We start from the raw sequence: 27777 nt of genomic DNA on the forward strand, positions 1-27777 counted from the left end.
ACTACGGGGGGGGGGGTTTAGGGGGGCACAGGGGGCTATATACTATGGGGGAGGACGGGGCTATATACTATAGGGGAGGACAGGGGGCTATATACTATGGGGGAGCACAGGGGGCTATATACTACTGGGGAGCACAGGGGAGCTATATACTATGGGGGAGCACAGGGGGGCTATATACTATGGGGGAGCACAGGGGGCTATATACTATGGGGGAGCACAGGAGGCTATATACTATGGGGGAGCACAGGGGAGCTATATACTATGGGGAGCACAGGGGGCTATATACTATGGTGGAGCACAGGGAGCTATATACTATCAGGGAGCACAGGGGGGCTATATACTATGGGGGAGCACAGGGGAGCTATATACTATGGGGAGCACAGGGAAGCTATATACTATGGGGGAGCACAAGGGGCTATATACTACTGGGGAGCACAGGGGTCTATATACTATGGGGGAGCACAGGGGAATATATACTATGGGGGAGCACAGGGGAGCTATATACTACTGGGGAGCACAGGGGAGCTATATACTACTGGGGAGCACAGGGGAGCTATATACTACTGGGGAGCACAGGGGGCTATATACTACTGGGGAGCACAGGGGGCTATTTACTATGGGGGAGCACAGGGGGCTATATACTATGGGGGAGCACAGGGGAGCTATATACTGTGGGGGAGCACAGGGAGCTATATACTACTGGGGAGCACAGGGGGCTATATACTACTGGGGAGCACAGGGAGCTTTATACAATGGGGGAGCTTAGGGGGCTATATACTATGGGGGAGCACAGGGGAGCTATATACTATGGGGGAGCACAGGGGGCTATATACTATGGGGGAGCACAGGGGAGCTATATACTATGGGGGAGCACAGGGGACCTATATACTATGGGAGAGCACAGGGGACTATATACTACTGGGGAGCACAGAGGGGCTATATACTATGGGGGAGCACAGGGGAATATATACTATGGGGGAGCACTGGGGAGCTATATACTATTGGGGAGCACAGGGGACTATATACTATTGGGGAGCACAGGGGAGGTATATACTATTGGTGAGCACAGGGAGCTATATCATATTGAGGAGCACAGGGGTCTATATACTATGGGGGAGAGCACAGGGGGGCTATATATTATGGAGAGCACAGGGGGGCTATATACTATTGGGGAGAGCACAGGGGGCTATATACTATTGGGGGGAGCACAGGGGGGCTATATACTATTGGGGGAGAGCACAGGGGGGCTATATACTATTGTGGGAGAGCATAGGGGTCTATATACTATTGGAGAGCACAGGGGGACTATATACTATTGGGGGAGAGCACAGGGGGGCTATATACTATTGTGGGAGAGCACAGGGGGGCTATATACTATTGTGGGAGAGCACAGGGGGGCTATATACTACTGGGGAGAGTGCACAGGGGGGCTATATACTAATGGGGGAGCGCACAGGAGGGCTGTATATAACTGGAGGAGCACATGAGGGTCTATATACTACAGGGACACCTTAAAACTATGGAGGCACAGAGGGGTGTAACTATGTAGGAGTACAGAGGGGTGTAACTACTGTATAGGGGTACAAGGGACCTAACTACTGGATGTGTTGGAGCCTAAAATATTTGTCTGGCAGATTCTGGAGAGAAGATTCACAGCCAGGAGAAGACTTCAAGGTGGCCCAGGCTGGATGGAGAGAAAAAGAAAAGGTGACAGACTCTGATTGGAGAAAACACCCCCGGTGAGTCACTGGATGTAACTGCACTCTGTTATAGGATTGTAGTGTTAGGGGTCATGATGTGGCGGTATTATGTAATGGTATCATTGGTAATATCTTTCTGTTTTGTTTAGTGCAGTTTTTATGTAATATGTAATCACTGTATTGTGGAAATAGTGTTATAAGGTAACTACTGTATGTATTGGGGCTCTTGATACAGTGTGGGGGCAAATTCAGTACATTATACAATGTGCAGAAAGGTAAGGGGGGGGGGCCACTCTTGAGGGCTGTGCACTGGGCCCACCAATGTATTAAAACGGCTCTGCCGGCCGAGATGATCCGGCCAGAGACTGTCCATTTCGTGACCCAGCCGGGGTCACGGAACAGCCGGTCTCTTACCTAGTGGGAACATAGCCTTAAAGTGTTACTGTCACTCTTAACATGTCATGCAGTCACACAAATTTTTTGATCGGGGTGTGGATATTCATCCCCCCACCGATTACCTTCCCCAGCTTGCTGGTCTCCCCATCTTGTTGCAGAAGTTCCATACACTTTTAATAGCTTGTTCAACCCAGCGTTCCTATATTCTGAAGGTTCAGCCAGAGCCACCCTTAGGAAAAGGCTTACTATGCCTAGAAGTCCCCTTTTATAGGATCCCAAGTCAGTCTACACATAGCACATAGAAATATTCTGATGCAGGTGGATCATATTTTACAAGGATTGTTGCCTTGGACTTTGCTGCAAATTGGATATAGTGGAGGATTGTACCAAGTTAAAGCATAACTGACATTTAAATGTTATTTTTCAGAAATCAGTAAGTATCAATAGTACAAGCGATTTTAAGAAACTCTGTAATAGCTTTTATTAAGCAAAAGAGTTTTCTTCTGTACTCAAAAAGCTGTTTTCCTCCCTCCCCCCTCATTTCAGAAGAAGCTGAATTTATGTGTCCATTATGCTGTATGGAGAGGGGAGGGGTGTTAGCACGGAGAGGAGAAAAGGCAGCCCTGTACAAAACAACATCCTGCAATCTACTCACACCAAGCTCACTGACCTTTCTGACCTGTGAATCCAGTGTTTTATGTGCCCAGACAGTCTCCAAACTGTGCAGCTACTTCTCTGCTCTCCCTACTCACTCATCCCCCTCAACTCCTTCCCCCCTCCATAGGTTATAATGGACAGCGTAAAACCCATCCTCACTTTGCTCCTCTGTAATGAAGGCAGATTTGCTTGATAATGCACAAATAAGAAGTGTGGGGGGGAGAGCTGGAGTTTCTTAAACTTGCTTTTACTATTGGTTACAATTTAAGGCTATGTTCACACGTACATTTTCAATTAATCATGGCCGTTATTGCAAATCTCAACACCGGCCATATTTAATTGAAAACATACATTGCATTGAAGTCTATGGAATCCCCTTCGGAGTGTGTACACTCTGTATACACTCCGTCCGGGATTCCTTGTGACTGCACGAAAAACTGACATGACAGTTTTGTGCGGCCGCTATTTATTGAATAGCGGCTGCACAAAACTGACTGTGCAGACAATGTAAAGTGCAGCTCTGGACACACTTTACATTTTCGGCTATGGGTAATTGGAATATGGGCACATCTGAATGCGCCTGTATCCTAATTCAAAAGAAATGAAGTTCATCCGGGATGAACTTCACTGACACCGGTCGTTCTGTGACATGGCTGTTATACAGAATTGCTGGTGTCTTACGTTGTGTGAACCCGGCCTAAGCTCGGGTCAACCAGTGGTGCATTAGACCAATCTGTACCCTTTGGTCAGTTGCTTTTATTCACCAGGATCATAATTCCATTAGCTGTAAGGAATCTAGGCCTCATCTATGTAATTACTTTGCAGCACTGTCCTTGTTAGGACCTCAGTGACAAATTTTATTAGGGTGACCTCAACATCCCTTGTTTATTGTGGTACGGACCGGGTGGCTTGCATTACAAGCTTCCCTGTCACCTCTGCCTCTTTTCCCTGATTCCGGGTTAACAAGGTTCTATCAGCGGACTGTCATTTATATGGGCTGCCTGGAACAAGCTATACATTTAATAAGATCATGCAGAACGTACAGAATGACTCACGATAATTAGCATATGTATACCCGCATGTAATATACATCATAATTCAGTGGGTGTAAGCTCCTGTGTCTGGTCAACAAAGGGCAAATTTGTATTTTCTAACCTAATTGTTATTTCCCCTCTAAATAACAGCGCTAATAAATTAACCATTGATCATCTGTACATCAGCAGGCACTTCAAACAAGACGCTCCTCACTTGTCACTTTATCCATATGGATTTGTTTAGTGATGTCGCTAGGAATTGTTTAAATCCACATTAAAATGCAGCCTGTGGCGGTGTGAGGCAGCCAGCAGTGCGACCGTGCCTGTGCTTTCCGTCATGGCAGAAGGAAGGGAGTGAAGCTAGACGGCTGTAAGTGAAGGATGCTTCATGAGATTAACATATGGATAGATGACATGGTAGATAGATGGAAGATGGAATAGATAGATGACAATGATAGATGCAAAACATAATGCACATAGTGCACATATCATACACATCAATGGGAATTTTCAGTGTTTAAATATCACACTATGATGTGAGAACCTGATGTTTGTATAGAGGAGAGTGGTGTTCTGTAGGTTTGGTCCATCTAATAGTCAGAAATGACTATTGTAGGAAGTTCCTTCTCCTATACCAACTACTGATATCTAGTTCTTCTCCCTTGAGAAGAGATGCAGAAGCATCTTTATATTGTAATTGCATTTACAGAAACATCACTCATGCATACATAAACACATTACACAATATACACATGCACCTTATGCTTGTATACACATTGCATACATATATACATAATACACACACATATAGTACGTTGTATACACATTAGAGATGAGCGAACCGGGTTCGGGTTCGAGCCGATCCAAACCCGATCGTTCGGCACTTGATTAGCGGCGGCTGCTGAACTTGGATAAAGCTCTAAGGTTGTCTGGAAAACATGGATACAGCCAATAACTATATCCATGTTTTCCACATAGCCTTAGGGCTTTATCCGACTTCAGCAGCCAATGGTAATCAAATGTCGAAAGTTCGGGTTCGGATCGACTCGAGCATGCTCCAGGTTCGCTCATCTCTAATACACCTTGCACACCTATACAGTACATTGCATACACATATACATAATACACGCACATATAGTACATTGCATACACATATACATAATACACGCACATATAGTACATTGCATACACATATACATAATACACGCACATATAGTACATTGCACACACATATACATAATACACACACATATAGTACATTGTATACACGTATAAATAGTACACACACATACAGTACATTGCATACACAAATACATAATAAACGCACATATAGTACAGTACATTGCATACAAATAATACCCAGCCATACACATACACATAATGCCCACCCATACAGTACATTGCATACACATAATACCCACCCATACAGTACATTGCATACACATATACATAATACACACACATATAGTACATTGTATACACATACACATAATACCCACCCATACAGTACATTGCATACACATAATACCCACCCATACAGTACATTGCATACACATATACATAATACACACACATATAGTACATTGTATACACATACACATAATACCCACCCATACAGTACATTGCATACACATATACATAATACACACACATATAGTAGATTGTATACACATATACATAATACACACACATATAGTACATTGTGTACACATACACTTTGCATAGGACAGAGCCTCTGAGAACCCTCATCCCCCTTCTGTCCATCTTTACAGTTACAAAAACCATCAAGAGTTTCCGTCTACTGTAACTTTAAGGGGGGGGATGTTGTTCTGGGAGTTTAATATAGATGTCCTAGCTGTAAGATTGATGTCCCTAGGATAAGTCATTAATGTCAGTTTGTTGGAGGTTCAACTCCTTGTGCCCACCCATCAGCGAAAGTGAAAACGTTTGTAAGAGTGCTGCCACTTCTTCACTGATGACCACGATTTGGTAGCGGCTGTTCTTTGTACTACAGCTAGTGCATGGGATGAGTTGCAATACCAGGTACAACCACTACCAAATGTATGGAGCTGTGCTTTAAGTAATGAAGAGGTGACAACACTTGCACAAGCTCCTTGGCTCCTTCAGTCAGCTGATCAGAGGAGGTGGTCCTACCGATCTTATATTGAAGACTGATCCTAAGGATAGGCCATCAATATTATAATCCCAAAAAAACCCATTTAACGAAACAATTTGGAGGGAGAAGGCAGGAACTTCAGGCATCTTCATCCTGTGCCCTGCCTGCGAGTCTAACAGCACTCACCACACCCATGAATGATTACTCTTATCCTGCGTTTACACGTAGCGATAATTCGCCCGATGGTACAATGAACGATTTCGAAGTAACGATTTTTTTTTATAACAATCAGCGTTTAGACGGAACGATATATCGTACGGAAAAATCGTTTTGCAATCGCTAAAGCCTATCTTACACATTGTTTAAATCGATGAACGACTGTTTACACGGAACGATCTGCAAATTTTTTGCGAACGACGATTTAAGAACATGTTGTAAGATCAAAATGAACGATTTCTCGCTCGCCGTTTGATCGTTCGCTGCGTTTACACGTACAATTATCGTTCTAATTTGATCGTTATCGTGCAAATTTGAACGATAATCGTTCCGTGTAAACACAGCATTAGGACGACTTTGAGAAGGATAGTCCTAAAAAACGCAGAATCAGGGTGTTACCTGTGTTCAGTTTAGTTCCATGTGTATTTTATATATTTAGATTTCTATTCTAAAAATAGTTTTCTCATGTGCTGCAGAAACAGCTTTTTCGGGTTGGGGTAGGCAGCGCTCCAGTCCATCTCTTTTTAAGGATGTAATTATACTCTTTACAGTGGTAACCAGCAACTTCAGAAGCTCCGGCACATGTCTCTAAAAGGCTGAGCCAGCGGTTTTCTTAGTACAGACACAGTCAGGATTTCTCACTTTTCAGTACGTTGGGATTGTTTATGGATTACTACACCTCTACTTCTTATATTACGGTTATGGTAACACGGCCGACATATATGTCCAATATCTGTAATTATTAAAGGGGTTTTTCTGCTGAGTAAATCCATAAAGGCTAACCAGAGCAAGTTCCACTTCCAGTTCTTTTCTGGCAAAGTCCAGACCTTTGGGAGGCAGGAACATTAGGAGGTGATTCTGATAATATCACTTTAAGCCGCAGCCAGAGAGTTCTGGCTGTGGCTTATCTCTCTCTGAACAAAGGAGTCTGGTGGTGATTTTTCCATCTCGCCCAACCCCTATCTCTACCAACATCATCAGTGATTGGTGTGTCAGGAGAGCCCCATACACCTTATACTGACGGACGATCGTGTCAGCGCTGACCTGACAGGTCGGCTCTCTCTTGCTCCTCTGAATTAGCCCGTGTAATAGGGGCTTATGTCTACAGGGAGATCCCATTAAGCTGGGGAGAGCTGATCAATCATCTCTAGGACATGTTAAAAGTTTTTTTTAAATTGACAGGAAACCTTATAAATTGACTACCGATTTCTTAGATTCAGGTTTGGCGCATCTTACCATAGATTCAATCATCTCTGTTTTAATACAAGGGGATACAACATCAGCGGCCATTTTTACTTGATATTCTGATATTTTACACAATAATCACTCTATGTAAAAGGTCCTTGATGGGTATTTCCTGTATAAAGAAAAATGGTTGTTGTCATAGCAACTAATCTGTCATTTGTATGTAGTGCCGTCAGTGGTTTTGCACCTTCACAGCCATTTTTCCAATAAGTATTTGCGTCTCCATGGTAACAAACCAGAACCCTGTGTAGTCTGATCCTGCAGCCATAGTTCCTTCCAGCCGTCATATTCTTTATGTTAACATATGTTAAGTAAGTTGGCAAGAAGTAGGAAATAGATGAAAGAGAGCGCTCTGTAATTGCCGGGTCAGACTACACAGGATGTCTTTGTTGTCTGTCATCATGGAGACGTATAGGAACAATAAATTTTTTTGTTTTAAATTAAACCTATCTATTTTTCCACTTTATATGCATTGGGTTGTCAATCAAGCCTGATTGGCAGGAAGGGGTATGGCAAGCGTTACTGTTACCGCTCTCCTGACCCGCCCCCTTTAAATCAATGCTGGAACAAATCAAAGGAATCGCAATAGATTATAACATCATATCTGACATTGATCCTGAGCAACAGGATATTATACTGTAGGTATAACAGGTTTAGGCCCAAAGCAACCAGTCTATATCAGATTACTTAGGTCTTTTTCTTAAAGGGGTATTCTGGATAATAAAAATTGTGACACAGGAACACTAAAATGTAAAAAAAATATATAGTGTCTGGGGAACTTCGGCAAAATTATTATAATTTTTTTTCAAATCAACTGGTACTGGAAAATATATAGATTTGTAAATTACTTCTATTCAAAAATCTCCAGTCTTCCAGCTGAAGGACGTTATGTATTATTTCCAGTGTCACAAAGTGTTCTCTGCTGCCACCTCTGTCCATGACAGGAACTTTCCAGAGCATTAGATGTTTTTTATGAGGATTTGCTACTGCTCTGTACAGTTCCTGACATGGACAGAGGTGGCAGCAGAGAGCACTGTGTCAGACTGTTACATAGTTAAAACACTAAAGGCCCTATTCCACGGCCCGACAGTGAGCAAACGAGCGCTATTACCGTTCGTTTGCTTCTCGTTCCCTGCTCGCTGCCGCCACTATTACGAGTGGGTGAGTGCGGGAGGGGCTGCGGGGAGCCGCCCGGGTGATCGCTAGATCGTCCGGGCAGCCTATAGAGGATAGTGGCGGTCTGCTGCTGCCGCTCCTATTCCATGGACTGACGGCAGCAGATCGCTGCTATCCTAGTTGTTTGTCTTTCAACCCACAATACCCACAATAGATGTTAGACTTACAGGGCTATAGTTTCCAGGACTGTAATACACCACTTCCTGCAGGACACACAGCAGCTGGTAAGTAATTTAAAAATCTCTCTAACTACTAGGGCCTTCACCAATCCCAAGAAAAGGGGCTCCTTTAATGAATCAAGGGCCAGCACCTTTTCCAATTATTGTGAAGTGCTGAAATCAGTAATAGTATATAAGCAAGACCCATAGAGAAAGAATGGAGCACTGGCCGCTCCATTCACTGATGGGACAGTACGCCGATAATCTTCAGGGGCCCCATTGATGCAGCTTGGACACTTGCAGGTCATTGAGGTGTAGAGTGCCCATTTTGTCACTGGATTTCTTCAATTGTGTGACTACAGTAGGAAAGAGCAGCCAGCCTTGAAACGTTTGAGTGTAATAGATCTCAGAGTATACAAAGTGCAGGTGTACACTTCATGCCCGTCCACCACCTGAGCGAGGCCTGACTCTAACAATGTCAACTGCGGCGCTCAAGGTTAGTCAGTGAATAGGCCTGGCAGTCTCCTGTGCCACATGATGCCAAGTGAAAAACATGCACAGATGGTGAATAATTTAATAGCTGTGTTTTATTAGCTGTCAGACTCGTAAAAACTGTTGGGTAACTCTTGTGTGTGTTAAATTGTTGGCCTCTACTGTTTTATTGTTGTGCATGTTCTCTGGAAGAAGCCGGGATTTTAAAAGTAGCATCAGATATTAAAAAAATGCAGAAAACTTTGTGTTTTGAATTAAGCATCGGGAATTCCTCCTGCCTCCAAGAATTTATAAGTCTCCTGATTTGCTGTTTTCAGTGCCCCCCCTACAGATATATATATATATATATATATATATATATATATATATACTCGTACTTATAGGCGGCCCTGGGGGAAAGGAGTCGGCTAAAGGGAAGATTTACATACCATACATTAACAACAGTGTGAAGTCAGATGTAAATTGTGTGTATTAATATGGTGCTGTCAGATCGAGAGGAGGACGCCCAGAAAATGACAAGGCAAAGGCTGGGGAGGAAGTTAGATGTTATGGAAAGTGCACTCCAATATGTATTGTAAAAGCAAAAATATTTCAATGCAGTTTATGACTTAAAGGAGAAGTCCGGCAAAATTTTTTATTAAAGTATTGTATCGCCCCCCAAAAGTTATACAAATCACCAATATACACTTATTACAGGGCATGCTTATAAAGTACTTTTTTCCCTGCACTTACTACTGCATCAAGGCTTCACTTCCTGGATAACATGGTGATGTCACTTCCTGGATAACATGGTGATGTCACTTCCTGGATAACACGGTGATGTCACGACCCGACTCCCAGAGCTGTGTGGGCTGTGGCTGATGATGGCAGGGGGATGCTCAGTGTCCCCCCCCATGCCCTGTGTCCCTCAGTGCCCCCCTGCCATCATCCTCTCCAGCAGCCACAGCCCGCACAGCTCTGGGAGTCGGGTTCTGACATCACCATGTTATCCAGGAAGTGACATCACCATGTTATCCAGAAAGTGACATCACCATGTTATCCAGGAAGTGAAGCCTTGATGCAGTAGGAAGTGCAGCGAAAAAAGCACTTTATAAGCATTTCCCGTAAAAAGTGTATATTGGTGATTTGTATAACTTTTGGGGGGCAATACAATACTTTAATAAAATAATTTTCCCGGACTTCTCTATTTAAAGGGTAATTCAGAGAAAAAAGATTTTAAATCAACTGTTGTCAGAAAACTATACAGATTTGTTAATTACGTATATTTGAAATTTTTTTTAAAAATTCACTACTGTATGGCCTGCAGGAAGTGGTGTATCTATATACTGGTGTCACCTGTCACTGTACTCCTCTTTGTGTTATCTATATACTGGTGTTACCTCGCACTGTGCTCCTCTCTGTGTTATCTATATACTGGTGTCACCTGTCATTGTGTTCCTGTCTGTGTTATCTATATCCTGGTGTCACCTGTCACTGTATTCCTGTCTGTGTTATCTATTTACTGGTGTCACCTCTCACTGTACTCCTCTCTTTCTTATCTATATACTATTTTCTCCTGTCACTGTACTCCTGGCTGTGTTATCTATATACTGGTGTCACCTGTCATTGTGTTCCTGTCTGTGTTATCTATATACTGGTGTCACCTGTCACTGTATTCCTGTCTGTGTTATCTATTTACTGGTGTCACCTGTCACTCTACTCCTGTCTGTGATAATAGAAGGACACTGCTGGGAAATTACCTGTGCAGAACAGGAAGTCTCTGGTTAGTTTTAGGCCTAGTGGCAAGAATGGAAACTACAAGATATCAGCATTATTTAAAAAAATAGAGAGTAAAATGATGTAACGTGATGTAAACAATAGGTCATTTTTCTAATGACCTGTTCCTATTAAGCTAGACTGTTTAAGAGTATGACAGAATTTTGACAATGTCTCCGGGTGGTTGTGTCCGTCAGTCTAGTCTAAGTGTGACCATCCCCGGCCTGCGTCTAGGTGGCCACCCAGGGTGTCCCCTTATATTAGTGAGAAAGAAACATAACATCCGCCTTACTATATAACCCACAACAGGTTAGCATGAGGGTGATTGGAACGCATTGAGCAAGAACATTGTTATGCAGCAAGGTAATAAAGAAAAGTGACCCGTGACTAGCTGGCACCATAAGGCAGCATTTCCATGACATATCCGGAGTGGCCGTTCCCTGCCAGCACGCTACATGCGCTCTTAGAAATAAGAGATCGTCACATAACCGATGGACTCATAAAGTAATCGTTTTTAGGGTGCAGTTCCTCAAGATGCCTGGCTTGTTTTTGGCAGAGGTGAAAGAAATTTGTTAGATATCTCAGGCTGCTCAGTAATTTCTCCTGTGGACATACAACATGTGCGACTGTTTTGGTATTGCAGTTCATCTCTATTTAAGTCAATGGGGTCTGGTTGCAATACTAGACACAACCTATGGACATAAGTGGCGCTGTTTTTGGAAATAAAAAAAGGAGCCTTTTTTTCTAGAGGTGGAGAAACTATTAGAGAATAATGTAAAGGTTATTGTGTATGTCTTATGTTTTCCTGTTTTAGCGGATGTGCCATATTGATTTCTATTTCCACACTGAAATGATTTCCTAATGTTGCCTACATTTCCCATTATATATAGAGAGACTTTTTTTGCCTAGTTATGGTAAAATATTGCCATTTTGCCCTGACTTTGGGAGGTATATTGCTACTATATACCCCGATGCCATAGAGCATACATATGCAGCAGGGAGAGAGGATCTGATAGGTGATGATGTTTTCCTGTAGTTCACAAGAAGCCAGCAGACCAAGGACAAATCACATACTGAGTAGGAGAGGGAGGACGGCACTCTGGTGGTTGGCGGTGCTCGAGGTTGCAATAACCAGCAATATCTAGAGAAGAGTCAGGCACTCACCAAATCATTTTCTTCATTTATTTAGTGCAGAATGCATCAATATTACAGCACTGTCCTTCATCAGCCTTAGCCCAAGCTCAATGCTTGGCCGAAACGTGTACTGCTGTAATATTGATGCATTCTGCACTAAATAAATGAAGAAATTGATTTAGTGAGTGCCGGATTCTTCTCTAGACCACATCCTGAGATACATAAAGCTCATCATGTGACGCATTACAGTAATATAACATGTATGCATTAGAGCTGGTATGAAACAGATGGCACTGTAGGAATAGTGGGGGTGAGTGCACGCTATGGGAACACAAAAACAAACAGGCTTGGTATTGGTAAGATGATGGTGATGAGTAGAACAAGTCACTAACTGGATGCAGTGTTGGACTGGCCCACCAGAGGACCGCAGGATCCTACGGTGGGCCTCCATCTTTAGAACCTGCACTAACACTGCCTGACATGTTGTTTCTCACTGGTTCTTTATTGGTGGGCCCCCAGGATAATTTCCTCTGATGGGCCCCAGACACCCCAGTCCGACACCTGGATGCCAACACACATGAGATGACCCCCTAGGAGGAGATGCTAAGTAGGTACCGTCTCATCCGTCAGTTCAGGATTATTAAGACATCTAGCAATATGGGTTTCATATCCGCTGTAATATCTGGCCCTGAGGGTGATGTTGTCATCATATTTGCATCGTTGGGAGTGATGAGAGACAGAGAAGGTGTAGTTGGGAAAGAATCTCTCAACTCCTAATTATTGATAAACTAATAATCGGTTTGTGAGAAAAGCCACAATGCCCTTATGACCTGAAACAGAAATAACTGCAGATTTGCAGTGCTGCTCTCTATCGCCACCTTTTGGAAGTTGCTTTCACTTCAAGTCAATGTTTGAGCAACTAGAAGCCTTAGAACCTGAATGGGTGAGCTGTTATTGCGCCTCATTAGTACAGTGCTGGCTGGCTGCAGTGAGACCTCTTGTTGTAATGCAAAAGAGGTGAAGTTTCTCCTTGAGGAAGGATCATAAAGATGTATATGTAGTCCTAGGCAATTTATGCTCCACTGGGAATCCTGGGAAGAAGAAAAGCAGCTCTCTGACACCACTTTTTGGAGGTAACTTTTCCTTTAAGTCACTGTTTGACTCCAGTTAGAAGCTATGGAACATGACTTGGGATTTAAAGAGGATGTACCATCATGTACATCCTCTTTATTATGACATACGGATAGAACGTCGCCGTCACGGGGGCACCGGTGCCACGGTCCGTTCTATCCACGGGTATCAGGCCGGGGCTGAAGCACAGGAGGCGGGCCGGCCCGCCCCCAATGGGAGGGAATTCCCTCCCCTCTATGACATGGCTCCATTAATCAATGGAATCAATGGAGCCACGTCATAGAGGGGCGGGGGATTCCACCCACTGGGGGCGGGCCGGCCCGCCTTCTGTGCTTCAGTCCCGACCCGGTACCTGTGGATAGAACGGCGTCGTACACAGGAACCGGGCTGCGGTTCGAAAAATGGACCATGGCACCGGCTTCCCCGTGACGGCGCCGTTCTATCCGTAGGTATGTACCTGATACATCCTCTTTAACCTTTTCTACTGAAGGGATTTCTAGCTTGGCTGAAACCCCCAGCCATGTTCTAAGGCTTCTAATCGGAGTTAAACTCTGACTTGATGGGAAAGCTACTTTACACATACTTCTGCTTTCTATATACCTTTTCACAGAACTCCCAGTGGAGCATGAATGACCTATAAGTCTCAGCACGTCTTTATGACTCTTTCCTCAAGGACGACATTATCCCTTAGGAGCCTAGGCAGATTTGTTAACCAGAAATCAAAAAAACATCAGTAACAACTACTGTGGTAGTTGATAATGAAAGAAGTAATTGGCAATATAAATGACAGTTTATAGTAAATTATAACTGGACGGACTCTTGGGTATATTATCCCGTCATTCTCCCAAAAACGGAAAATGTACACAGCTTTAAGGATCTACAACAACATGGAAGCCTAGAACATGTGCCGGAGAGGCACACAGGATGGACTTGAAAGGAAGTTCCCGGGGACTAGTGTCAGGCAATGGGCAGGCTGAAGAAAGACAGGACGCCACCTGACCGAGGGACAGGAAATCTTGTTAACTTTCTTCTTTCAGTGCAGCCTGAGATAACGCTGGTTAATAATAAGCCAAGAAGTTTCTCTTTAGTCATGGACTTTCACTTGTACCTTACAGCTTCTTATCTATAGTAACATTAAACATCCTCATGGTACCTAAAATTGTCCGTGGGTGTGGATCCGCGACCATGGACAATTTTACAAGATGTGTTAATGCAGCCACGTTGTCATCTTTGTTCATTCATTTGGTCAGCATTAGGCAAGATTCACACTTGCAGTTTGCAGAATATGCAAATTTAACAGGAATCTATTAGCCCTTGATCACTTGCAGAGCTGGAGACATGGGCAGAAAGCTGATAGGGACATAAAACAAATGATAGCTGTCTCTTAGCTAATCTATGCTAAAAAAGTTATAAAATCATGCTTTGCTTCCAAGCTCAGGTGTCATAGAGGCGGGGCTGAGCTGCAGCATGCACACCTCCCCCCTCCCTGCCCTGCATAACTGATATACAAGGCTCAGGGTGCTAGAAGCCAAACCATGTATATTAATCATGCAGGGAGGGGTGGGCAGGGAGATTAGCCCCGCCTCTAGGAATCACTTAGGAAATAAAATATGATTTTATTTGCTGTTACCTATCTGCTCATGATATAAAGCTGACAGATTTACTTTTAAAATACATGGTTAAAAAAAATCAAGGTTTCAAATTTGGCTGCTGATCTGCATTAGGTCAACCAGGGGCGACATTATCACTATAGCAGCCATAGCCGCTGCTGAGGGGCCTGTTGCCTTAGGGGGCCCATCCCTGCAGTACACTGGGCCTCCTGAGCTCTCATCATACTACCAAGGAGGACTTTATGTAACGGGGGAGGGTAGGATACTAGGAGATTCCTAGTTTGGGGGACACTAGGGGAGATGCCTACAATGAGGAAAACTAGGGGGATGCCTACAACAGGAGGGGGGGGGGGGCACTAGGAGAGATGTCTAACATGGGGGCACATTATTTACTTGGGGGGATACCAGAGGAGATACCTAACATATGCTATCTACAGGGCAGAGGGGTAACAAACAGGGGGATTATCTACAGGGGGATGGGGGCGAGGAGGGGGGCCCAATCAAAAGTTTTCTATAGGGCCCTGCAATTTCTAGTTACACCCCTGAGGTTAACTGTAGAATTTGACTTTCCCTTTGAAGTTATGGGGAAAAATAACAAATAAAAATCTTGGAAAATTTGAAATCTGACTCAGTTGACAAATGTATTTTGTGCACATTTTTAGTATTTGTATACTGTGTATCCATTCCTGTGTATGGCACCATAGACCGCCTGTGTGAATGAAGCCGTATGAGTGGCTGACACTTACAAGGTACCTGGCTGCCCCTGTGAGGTCAATAACCTCTCTCCTTCCTTCAACTGCATCAATACTGCGGTTAGTGGAAACAATGTTTCCTCCGCCTGGCAGAAACCCCTGAGTCATTCCTTGAAGAATGGAGATTTCTGTGCTCGCCTTCTGAACAGGCCACAAATCGTGAGAGAGATTACAGGAGATTAGAATAAAACAACTTAATCGCTTATTGTAAACTTTTCCATTCTTCTGCAAGTCAGTGGGGTCAATAGAAAAAAAACAGGAGCGAAGCAATAGCAGTAAGAAGTGTTTATTGAGGTCAGGGTGTGTTGTGGGGAAGGAGCAATAAAAGAGAGAACATTCATCCTGGAGGTGTGAGGTCAGACTGCGGCATAGCCCACACACGGAGCGCAACATCTGCGCCACCACTCCCTCATCTGACTGCTCTGGGGTGAAAGATCTCATGGGGTTAAAGGTTATGGGGCTAGGTCTTAAAGGGAACCAGTCCTTGTTGTCAGTTATTTGTGTATAAACGTGCATATAAGAGAGCTGTCAATCACTGCTTAGGACCGCCCACATGACTATTATTTACAATAACAAATGTCAATTTATCCTGGAACCTCTCCCATAAAGCTATACTGTATATCAATCTGGTGACAGATTGTCTGCCTAGGGTTAAAAAACAACAGGTCTGTTTTGTTTTTTTTGGGGGGGGGCGGAAACATCACCACTATTGGCCATGTCTAATATTGGAGCTTTTATCAATTTACTTTAATATGGATGAGCAGCTTTGCCACATATAGTCCACTGACAAAACCTGGACAACCCCATAAAATTCTTTAATATGGTTTTTTATCCCAATGCACTGGATGATAATTCAATATAATACATGTATTATAAGCTTTCCCACTAAACATGTCAACAGTTTCCAGTGACAGGGACACTTTAAAGGGGTATTTTGGTATCAGAGAATGTTATTTAAAGGAGTAGTCTGGTGAAAAGAAAAGTGTTAGAAAGTTTTACAGATTTGTAAATGACTTCTATTTAAAAAAAAAAAAAAAAAAAAAAAAAAAAAAAATCCAGTACTTATCAACTGCTGTATGTCCTACAGGAAGTGGTGTATTATTTTCAGTCTGACACAGTGCTCTTTGCTGCCACCTCTGTTCATGATAGGAACTGTCCAGAGCAGTAGTAAATCCCCATAGAAAACCTCTCCTGCTCTAGACAGTTCCTGACATGGACAGAGGTGGCAGCAGAGAGCACTGTGTCTGACTGGAAAGAATACACCACTTCCTGCAGGACATACAGCAGCTGATAAGTACTGGAAGATTTGAGATTTTTAAATTGAAGTAATTTACAAATCTGCATTATGTTCTGACACTAGTTGATATGAAAAAAGAAAAATAATCTGCCGGTGTACCCCTTTTAGGGTACATTCACACGTACCATATCTGCAGCAGATTTTGTGCTGCGAGTTCGTAGCTAAATCTGCTGCGGATATCTGCCCATTCACTTTAATAGAATATCATACTTGCAGGGGGATTGTAATCCCGCTGTAAGTATGTCAAACTCAGCACCCTTAACCCCCCTCGAACCCAGGTACATACTTTACCGGGTCCCCGCTCCGGCTTACTTCGGGGGCTCCCGACGCTCAGCCAATCAGTGCGCTGCGAGTATGTGATCCTGTTGAAGTGAATGGGCCGGTATCAGCAGTGGATTTTGCTGCAAGCTCGCACGTGCGAACATACTCTAAGGGAAAACCTCTAGTGAATGTAAAAAATATAGCACAATATCCTGTTTCCCCGAAAATAAGACCTAGTTGAGGTTTTGCTGAATCGCTAAATATAAGGCCTCCCCCGGATTAAGAGCTAGGAAAGTGCTTATTTAGAAGCATGGCCGCCGAACAGAACACCAGGGCATGCAGCTGTGAATATTTTTAGCCCGCCACCATTGTCCCCTATCTTCACCGTCCATTGCAGAGCAGCTGCATGAAGACCATCACCTGCTGTCAACCCCATTGTAGAGCTGCCCACAGTCTGCCGTTATCCCTTTGCCTGCCGCCATACTGTATGCTGTCTCTGCTGTGCTGTACAAGTGTGCTGTGGTGAGCTGTCCCTGGTGGCCGTACGCGGTACCATACCATACACTCCCTGCTGTACATGTGACATGTCAATTCTTCTTCATATAAAAATAAGACATCCTCTGAAAATAAGACTCCCTATGGGGGAAATTCATCAAACATGGTGTAAAGTGAAACAGGCTCAGTTGCCCCTAGTAACCAATCAGATTCCACCTTTCATTTTCCAAACAGTCTGTGAGAAAAGAAAAATGGAATCTGATTGGTTGCTAGGGGCAACTGAGTCGGTTTCACTTTACACCATGTTTGATAAATCTCCCCCTATATAGGGTTTAGTTGTATTTTAGCTTTGGTTCAGTAGAAGCTCAAGTAGCTGGGTGTTGGAGCAATGATACGGAGCCTAAAATGTGGCCGCAGCCTGAAGCTCCAGCCTCATGGTGACTCTAGGAGAGGAAGGCCTGGATGTGTCAGACACCTCTGTGCAGGCACACGGCCATTTACACGGTTGTTCACTTTGAAGTCAGAAGTGAGAGTCACAGTTTACATTTAGAGAGGTGCACTTCATTGTCATTTCTGGGATTAGCATTGTTTGAAGTTCAGCCCCACAACTACATTTACTACAGTTTATTCTATTCCCAAACAGATTCACCAACGCCCTTGAAATTGACCCATAAATGACCGAGCTCGGTACTACAGACAGTTCACCTGGGAATACATGACAGCGAAGTAGTTTTAAAGGAATTATCCAAGATTAAAAAGCACAGCTACTTCCTTGCAAAAACAGCGCCACCCCTGTCCTCAGGTTGTGTCTGCAAAACCCCACACCCAAACTGAGGACAAGGGTAGTGCTGTTTCTGGAAGAAAGCGGACATTTGATCCCCTTTAACAGCACTGACTGAATATTGACTAGTTACATCATGGTCCTGAAAAAATAACAGGAACATGTGAACAGCTGATATTTGCATGAATTAAATCAGAAATGCAAATTTGAAGAATTCTAAATCAGACGCATGTGTTACAATTTGGCGCCTTGTGTTTTCGGAGACCTCCAGGTTTTCTGTGTCTTTTCCTCCAGACATCACATTATCAGACTATTCATTAAGAGAACGCTGCAGTGGAGATTACCCGCGCTGCTCTGTAATTGACTTCCTGTTGGTAGCGACACTTTACACGGTATAATTTAAGGAATCAAGTATTTACTCTAATTACTATTATCTTTATATTATACCGTTATTATGATGGATCACTGTATTTGGAAACTGTGCGGCTTTACTTAGGACATTATTTAGAGCGCCAGTTCTGCTGTACATTACCATTAGCCACCATGAATTTATACAGCATATTAAAGGAGAAGTCCAGCCTCCACCCTTTTTTTTTTTTTTATTTTAAATTGCAGGGCCCAGGGGATAAATAACAAAGGGTCCTGACTCACCTCTCCCCGTGCCTCTTCTGCACCGGATTGCCGCTTCGAGAATTCCACCGAGGTCTGAGATCTCTGGTGCTGCCGATGTCACGACCTGGCTGATGGACTGGCCTCTGAACAAGTCACTGACTGGGGAGGGACGCCACTACAGTCACTGATTGGCTGAGCGTGCTGTCCATTAGTCAGGACAGGCATTCTCCCCGAGTCGTGACGTCACCACAATTTGGGGGAAAATGCCTTCCGATGGGGGTGCTGGGGCCAGTCAGGCGGTGCATTGCAGGCATAGGAAGAGGTAACCAATGCTTCATTGTTAGGGTACAATCACACAGGCCGACAACGGCCCAATCATTTTAGTAGATGAGTGCAGATCTGCTAGATTGATGCTCGTTTACTGGACCTATTTGACGGCCCAATTTCCGGCAGTAAGGGCTGCATGGACATCATTAGCGATATGCCTACCTGGCGCCATGGCTTTCCCCACTCCCAGTCTTCTCTCCTGTGCTTCCCAGCTTCCCGGTGGCAGCAGCGTCTGAGCAGTCTGTCAGCAGACAGACAGCACAGATGCTACAGCCCCCGGGATGGTAAGCTGCAGAGCACAGGAGAGAAGAGCAGGAGTGGGAGAGGTAAGGTGTCAGGTGTTTGGGGAATCATCAGCTACACGTAGCGATACGTGATCAGCGCCCAACGATTTTAGGTCCACACCTAAAACAACGATCAGACGATGATCGTTATCATCGGCTAATTGTTGTCTCTATTACACGGAGCGATAATCGGCCAAATTGGGCCGATTATCTCTCCATGTAATAGGGCCCTTACACTCTTCAATGCCGCCTGTCTGAGGCCAGATTTCTCCTTTAAAGAGGTAGGGCAATAGATAGATGCCATGGCATGGCAAGGTAGATAAAGTACTGGTCATTTCATCAGTTTTTATCAAGAACCAAAATGAGAACGTGAATATTTCCCCCAATTAAAAGAGTGTTCTGATCGCTATGATATGGCAGGAATATCTGCTAGCTGGTACCACTACTGGGACTCACACCCATCAGCAATAGTGACGAGTGAACTTGCCAAACATTGGGGTTCATCCGAACCTAATACACTTGGCATTGGCTCCCATTGCCTGGAGAACTTGGATGCAGCCCATACGTTGTATCCATATTTTTCTAGCAGCCCTAGGTCTGTATTCAACTTCTCTATGCAGTGGGGTCAATTGCCAATAGTTTGGGTTCAGAAGAACCCGAACGTTCGGCAAGTTCACTCATCACTTATCCGGAACTCCACTGGGTAACATAGCTGTTATTAGAGACAGAGTTCCCCTAACAAAAGGCAGTGGACAGCAAATTGAGAACTGAGACACCTAGTGGCCAAGACTTAGAGCTGTTTTTCTGGGGTAAGGAGTTATTTTTGGTGAATGAAATCATCTACTGGGCAACATAACTACATTGAAGCTGCAAATTGAATGGATAGTTGGTTTGGATCTCTATTGGCCATATCTCCTGCTGGAACAAGGGTCAGGGAACGTCTACTCTCTACAGATGGGAATCTCAAGGATCCTGTGGTTAATCCCATCAAAAATCTAGAGGTTCATGCGTTTTTTTCCATCTTCCAGTTAATATTGAATGGTTACTGAATAGATAGCTGCATATTGAATGAATGTTGGATGTGGCCAATGCCGGACATATCAACCGGAGGATGAGGTGGCCGGGAAAACTCCAGCCTTCAAATAGGTGGAGATTCCAAGGATCCTTCTGATATTCAATAGGACAATCTACAGTACCAAATACAGTATCTTGCGGTTATTCCCATTATTATCTACAGGTGGTTAATCTCATCTAATATCCACAAAATCCCAAGGATCTGTTTGATTGGCAGATGCTTTTTAAGCAAGTCCATACAGCTCCATTAGAGTTAACCCCATTGTTTAATGACCTATGAATTCCAATAGTTTGCCATGGATACTGAGTTGTATTTGGAAAGTGCATTTTAAGCCTACCTGTCATATCAAAGGCCTGGTTGTGTTAGTGTGGTACTGGGCCAGTAGTTGATTAACCCTTCAGAGTGATGACAAGGTGATTTAGTGCTCGCATTGTTGTCATTGAGCACCTCTTATTGAGGGTCCCCTCCATGGTGCTCAGCTATTTCTCATTTTCTCCCTATAAGAAGGCAGGATCAGAGCTGGACTGTTTGTTAGTGATAAAAACATGGAGGTACTTTCAACTATACTTCTCTTGCCATGCACAATGCAGCACTTGGCATAGTGAAAGTGCCCTGAAAGTGCTGGCAGTGAGCTGGAACATGCTTTAGTTGAGATGATGTCACAACTTGGGGGAAAATGCCTCTTTCGGCTGATGGAGTGGCTGCTCAGCCAATCAGTGACTGGAGCGGCGTCCCGCCCCAGTCACTGACTGGCTGAGCAGCCAGTCCATCAGCCGCATCGTGACGTGGACACCCAGAGATCTCGGAGCCCAGTGGGGGTCCTGCAGCCGCTCTCTGCCGGCACAGGGAAAGGTCAGTTGTTACTTGAGATCAATTTCCCCCTCCCCCTGCCAGCTGCTAGAAAACGCTGGACTTCTCCTTTAAAATACTCTCCTGTAAAGGGAGAATTGGTTACTGATGCACTGGCTTTGCAAGATGTGTGTAGAAAGGGGGGGGGATGGCTGTACAGCACGAAAGGGGTTACACAAGGCAGTGAACTGCTGATGATAATACTGATGATAACAAGCTAAAAGGAGGGCTTTACAGACATATAGCAGCAGATACACTGACATTTACACAAGAGACAACTGTCCTGAGCTATATGACTGCTGAGATGAGGGAGAAGCCTTGATTTACCTTTCAGACATAGAGTAGATAATCTTCAGCAGGCAGATTGGCTTAGCTTCCAGGTACACAGCACAGGCTTTCAGACTCTCCCCTTTCCTGCACATACCACAAGCTAAGCCCTGCCGTCTCTTCCTGTGTTTCGTCCCAGGCTAGCTATTACTAAAGACAGATTTTCACTAACAACAGGCAATGGACAGCAAATTGCAGAGACTTAGGACACCTAGTGGCCAGTACTTTAGAGCTGTTTTCAGGGGTAAGGAGTCATTTTTGGTGATTAACAGATATGTTAGGAATCACATAGTCTATCACATGTTTTAAATACAATGACCATTAAAGTCATCAGGTAGGAAGAAGACGTTTAACCCTATTATTTCTTTTTTATAAGCCTTTCTGTCCTCACTGTGTAAATTTTACATACATTATAAATAATCTCTACCATAAGTCCTTTTCTCGTAATCTCTGGAGATGCATCCGAGCATCCGGGGAGCTCTGGCACTCGGGTGCTTGTTCTCCATGCTTGGGTAGTAAAGTCTACTTACTTGACATTCCCTCTCCACCACTGTGTAATACACTTTATTGTTCGCGTAATCCCTTAACAGGCCTTTTTATGTGCAATGGATTCTGCCCATTAATTTTTTAAAGTGTAGGCGTTGACTGAGCTGCCTCTTGCCCACTTTATTGCATTCTATAAAGTCTTAGTAAGAGCCCAGTTCTCCCTTCCATTTCTTCCTAAGTTTACATAGGGTAAGATCATCCCATGATGAGTAGTAATGCAGGGCAGGCCAAATACAAAAACTTGAATAAAACTCAAAAAAGCTAAAGAATTTATAGTTTAAAAGATGTTTTACAATCGAGGCCGTCCCCTGGTGTTGACCTATGACCTCTGCTAAGTACTGAGAGATCTGCCAGGGATTTCCCAGAGGACTCATTATACTAATATAACATCTCTGCACTAGTATAATTAGAGAAGCCCGGATAGTCATTCCTTATGCTGGGGATACATCTTTATTCCTCTACCTAATCTCTCAGTTCCATGACTCAATTATTGTATCCTAGAAATGCACTGTTTGCATATGTTAAAGGGGTTGTCCAGTTTCATCTCCAGTAATAGATTAGGTTCCCATGAGCAGATTCCATATCTCTTAGCCATAGCAGAGAGCATTTACAAAGAGCATCTATCTCTCCTACCTGTCCTGTCCTGCATTACACTGACAGCACCTTACTATGGATGGACACAGTGTAATACATCACTTCTCCTGGGGTGGCACTGTAGGGAAGCTGAACACTTACTGCAAGGACTCACCACTGATCACTAGGGATCCCAACAAGGAGATCAGCTTATTGTCATGGGAACCTTCACACAAAAGTAGAAAACCTCATTGAAAGGGTACTCTGAAGAAGAAGAAAAATCGTTTTCAAATAAACTGGTGTCAGTAAGTTGTACAGATTTTCTATTTAAATATCCCATGTCTTCTAGTACTTATCAGATGCTGTATGCCCTGCAGGAAGTGGTATATTCTTTCCAGTCTGACACAGTGCTCTCTGCTGCCACCTCTGTCTATATCAGGAACTGTCCAGCGTAGGAGAGGTTTTCTATGGGGAGTTGCTGCAGCTCTGGACAGTTCCTGATATGGACGGAGGTGGCAGCAGAGAGCACTGTGTCAGACTGGAAAGAACTGGCACACTACAATTGATAGGTTACAACGGGAGATAGGGATCGTGATTTAACTGAAAGCAAAACCCTACAAATGATACATCACTTCTTGCAGGACATACAGCAGCTGATAAGTACTGGAAGGCTTGAGATTTTAAAATAGAAGTAATTTACAAATCTGTCTAACTTTCTAACATCAGCTGATTTGAAAATAATTTCTTTTTACACCTCATTTATGGAGAAAACAGGCTGCAGTTACTTACATGGCATTGACTCCAGAGAGATCCTGAGCTGTTCCTGACCATTTTCTACTATACATAGTAAACAGGATGCTAAACTTCCACATCCTGTTTTGGTCCGTTCATTGGTGGATGATGCCGGACTGACCCTAGAGCTTGTGTATTATGAGAATAAAGAAAATAATAATGTATTATTATTTATTTATATTATTATTATTATTATTATTATTATTATTATTATTATGTGCTGAATTCTGAGAATACAATTAAAAAAGGGTAAATACAATAAAAAATCAAAACAACATAATATATCATGACATGTTTCATTAGGTTTTCTAAAGCGTTTACTGACTTTTAAGCTTCTCTGTACTTGCCATTATTTTAGTTGAACAGTAATGTCCTTAAAGTGAATGTACCATTAGGTACATTCGCTTTAAATATTACCCATGTATAGAACAACGCCTGCGCGGGTAAGCCGATGCCGTGGTCCTTCTTTGAACTGTGGCGCGATTCCTATGCACGCTGCCGTTCTATTCACAGATACCGAGCCGAGGGTGAAGCACTGGAGGTGGGCCTCTATGACGCGGTTCCATTAGAATCAATAGACTGCGACACCGTCTTCACCGCGGCAGCGTTCTATACATGGGTAATACTTAAAGCAAATGTATCTGATAGTGCATTCGCTTTAACTATATTGGGCCGCCCCAATCACTCACTTTTGGATGAGGTTTGAATAAACCTTGTCCCTTTTGACATGCTTGATGAAGACCCTTGTGGTGGAAACGTTGCTGTTTTCTGTACTTGGATATGAAATAAAAGCTTGGAGACATCTGCATAAGTTTGGGAGCTGTCAGACTTTTTCATATTTGTGTGTACCATCCTCTCATTCTACCTGCCTACTGGACCTGGACCACAGTGCTGTTGGACTTCTTTTCTCTGGTATTTCACAGGGACATAGTGAAACATTTTGATCGGTCAGGGTGGCACTTCGGAGACTGCCATTGATCAGGAGAACGAGCCAGGAGAAGCACACAGCAGTGCACTTCACTGTCCAGCTGGCAGGGGTCTCCGTCCAGGGAGCTCCATGTATATCTATAGAGATTATTTACTGTGGGGAGATAATTGGCTGCACAAGGCTCGCTAAGTAGTGGGAGACCCCGACCAATGAACATTTTAACATATCCTTATGACGTGTCAAAGGTTTGTTCTAAAGACGGCTACTCTTTAATTATCTGGCTTGTGGCATTTTGTCCGTAGCAAGTATCCATCTATAAAGCTATGCCTGATACTGGAGATCAGAATCCTGCTGCTGTGTTAGACTGGGTTCACACTGTGTTTTTGCAATCCGTTTTTTCATCCGTTTTGATCCGTTTTTCCATTGACTTCCATTATTAAAAAAAAAAAAAAAACCACGGATCAAAATGGATCCGTTTTCTTAACGGACACAAAAATGAGGTTGACCACATTTTATGTAGAAATGGATCCCTTTTTTATTTTTTTATAATGTAATCAATGAAAAAACGAATCAAAATGGATGCACAAAAATGCATGCATTTTTTTTTCATCGCTTTTTTTGCAAAAAAATGATGAAAAAAGGGATTGCAAAAACGCAATGTGAACCCAGCCTTAGTCTATGTAGTAGAGAGGATCTGGAGCACAGTCTATAAGAGAGGATCTGGAGCCCAGTCTATGTGCTGGTCGTATAGCAAAAAAAGAGAAAAAAAAGCACTAAGAACCAGCCCACCTTATATTCAAAAAATTGTAAATGTTTATTAAAGCACAGAAAAAGACATAAAAACTATTAAAACATAAGACAAACACCTAGCATCACCATTCTAAGGTGTGCTAGCATCCCTGTCCCAGCAGCTGAGCCCAGCTAACTGTGTCCCAAGTACAGTGGTACCTTGGTTTAAGAGTAACTTGGTTTAGGAGCATTTTGGTTTAAGAGCTGACAGTTTTTCTAAATTGTGACTTGGTTTAAGAGCATTGCTTTGGTTTAAGAGCTCCCTGTACTGGGTGGGAGGGGGAGTGGAGAAGGGGCATGGTCTGCATAGCGGGGTCTACAGCCCTGTACTCTGACCCAGGAAGTTTTCCTCACCTTCCAAATCATAGCAGATCCGCTTCAGGCTGGGGCTTACATCAGGGGACAGGACTGTGGAGGTAATCTCTTCATAGCTGTAACCCCTCTCTCTTCAGACAGAGAGTGCTGCATGTATGTGCCCACATCTGTCCTGCTCATTCCTTCATGCTCCCTGCAGTCTGTCAGCTCTTGTGTTTCCCATCCTCTCAATTACTGTAATATCACATATTCAGCTGTTTCTGAATGTTTGTTTTATTTGTTTTACATGTTATTCATTATTTTTAGGGCGTGGAACCAATTGTCTGCATATCAGTGATTTCATATGGGAAAATTTGCTTTGGTTTAAGAATGGATTTGGATTACAAACACGGTCTCGGAACGAATTATGCTCGTAATCCAAGGCACCACTGTATAGGAGAAAAGAAAAAAAAATAAATGTGTGCAAGAACAGTAGGTGCAGAGAGTAGTCGTAGGATAATAATACAAATGTCACTCGTAGCTGCAACCCAACCTGTATATGAACACTGTATACATAGGTGCTAAATAAGGTACTTCAGTAAACAACCTGACCTTCATCAGGAGCTTCTGACGACGTTGCATAGAGCAACGCAACACATTGGGCCAATTCTTCATCTCTGTCCGACCCTGTTATTCCGCGGTGCAGGTTGTATACTGCAGTACCTTATTTATTACCTATGTATGTGGGTTCATGTACAGGTTGGGTTGCAGCTGGGAGCGACATTTGTATTATTACCCAACTATTTATTTTTCCCCTATACTTGGGACACAGTTAGCTGGGCTCAGCTGCTGGGACAGGGATGCTAGCACACCTTATTATGGTGATGCTAGGTGTTTGTCTTATGTTTTAATAGTTTTTATGTCTTTTTTTGTGCTTTTTTAATAAACATTTACAATTTTTTTATTATAAGGTGGTTCTTAGAGCTTTCTTTTCTCTTTTTTTTTTTTTTGCTATTGAATGATTCTTTTGCACTACAGCACCCTAATTGTGTATTTGGTGGTGCCCTCCCCATTTGTATGTCTCCAATATGTGCTGGTCGAGTCTCCGTTGATGGATCACCTCCAGGTGGCACGCAGAATAGTCCATCAATGTTATATCCTGGGTCTCACACATAGAGAACACTCTTGCTAAAATTAACCAAGCCACAATAATTCCCCCTAGAGCTGATCCCTGGAAAAAAGAACGTTGTTTAGAAATCTATAGACGATATACAGTCCACAGTCCTTATCCATAGTAAACGTAGTGTGGACATAAGCTATCTGCACGGACAGCGGTATATACATAAATAACGTATCCTCAAGCAACCACAATCCTCAACATAATCCCTCGGGCTGTGAATTTTTTCACCTTGCATTTTAGCAGGTTTGAGTACTACATACGCTACAGTATAGAGAATCCCTTTAAGGCAAATGCCTTGATTTCTCCATCCTGCTCTGCTGCATGCATAGGTTTTCTACTGAAATATTCTAGAATCTGGAAGCTGTTTTTAGTTATTGCGGTGACATAATATACAGAATGAAGTCTTTACATTGATTGAACTGAGTCCCAGTAAACAAGCAATTACGGAGTATATACAGTACCTGTGTGTTGTAGTCAATGGGCTCTTAGAGTGGCGGAGATGACAGCCGGCTTACTGAGTTAATTGGCATGGATTACAGAGGACGAGCGTGTGAATGGGGCTATGAAATGACAGTATATTTCTAGAGGTCATATAAGAATGACAGGCAGCTGGCATCTGAGATGATGAAACGTTCAGCTTCTGACTCTTCTGTCACGTTTAATCTTCCAGAGTGGTCAAAGAAGAGATTTCGGATGACAACGCTAAGCTCCCGTGTTTTAATGGAAGAGTGGTGTCCTGGGTAAGTTTCCTCCTAAAATAATGAGATATTATCCTACTTTATAATGGATGGAATA

At 43.3% G+C, this 27777-nt stretch overlaps 1 protein-coding gene across 2 annotated transcripts in view; it reads left to right on the plus strand.

Annotated features, from left to right (window-relative positions):
• DVL1 (dishevelled segment polarity protein 1) overlaps positions 1-27777 on the plus strand; it is a 150112-nt gene that overhangs the window by 25335 nt on the left and 97000 nt on the right. For both annotated transcript variants that reach the window (XM_069949078.1, XM_069949079.1), the window contains exon 2: positions 27653-27722. In XM_069949078.1, coding sequence (XP_069805179.1) covers positions 27653-27722 — 70 coding nt within the window. The remainder of the gene's footprint in view (positions 1-27652; positions 27723-27777) is intronic.

Source organism: Dendropsophus ebraccatus, chromosome 12, assembly GCF_027789765.1.
Source record: "Dendropsophus ebraccatus isolate aDenEbr1 chromosome 12, aDenEbr1.pat, whole genome shotgun sequence".
Taxonomy (NCBI): domain Eukaryota; kingdom Metazoa; phylum Chordata; class Amphibia; order Anura; family Hylidae; genus Dendropsophus; species Dendropsophus ebraccatus.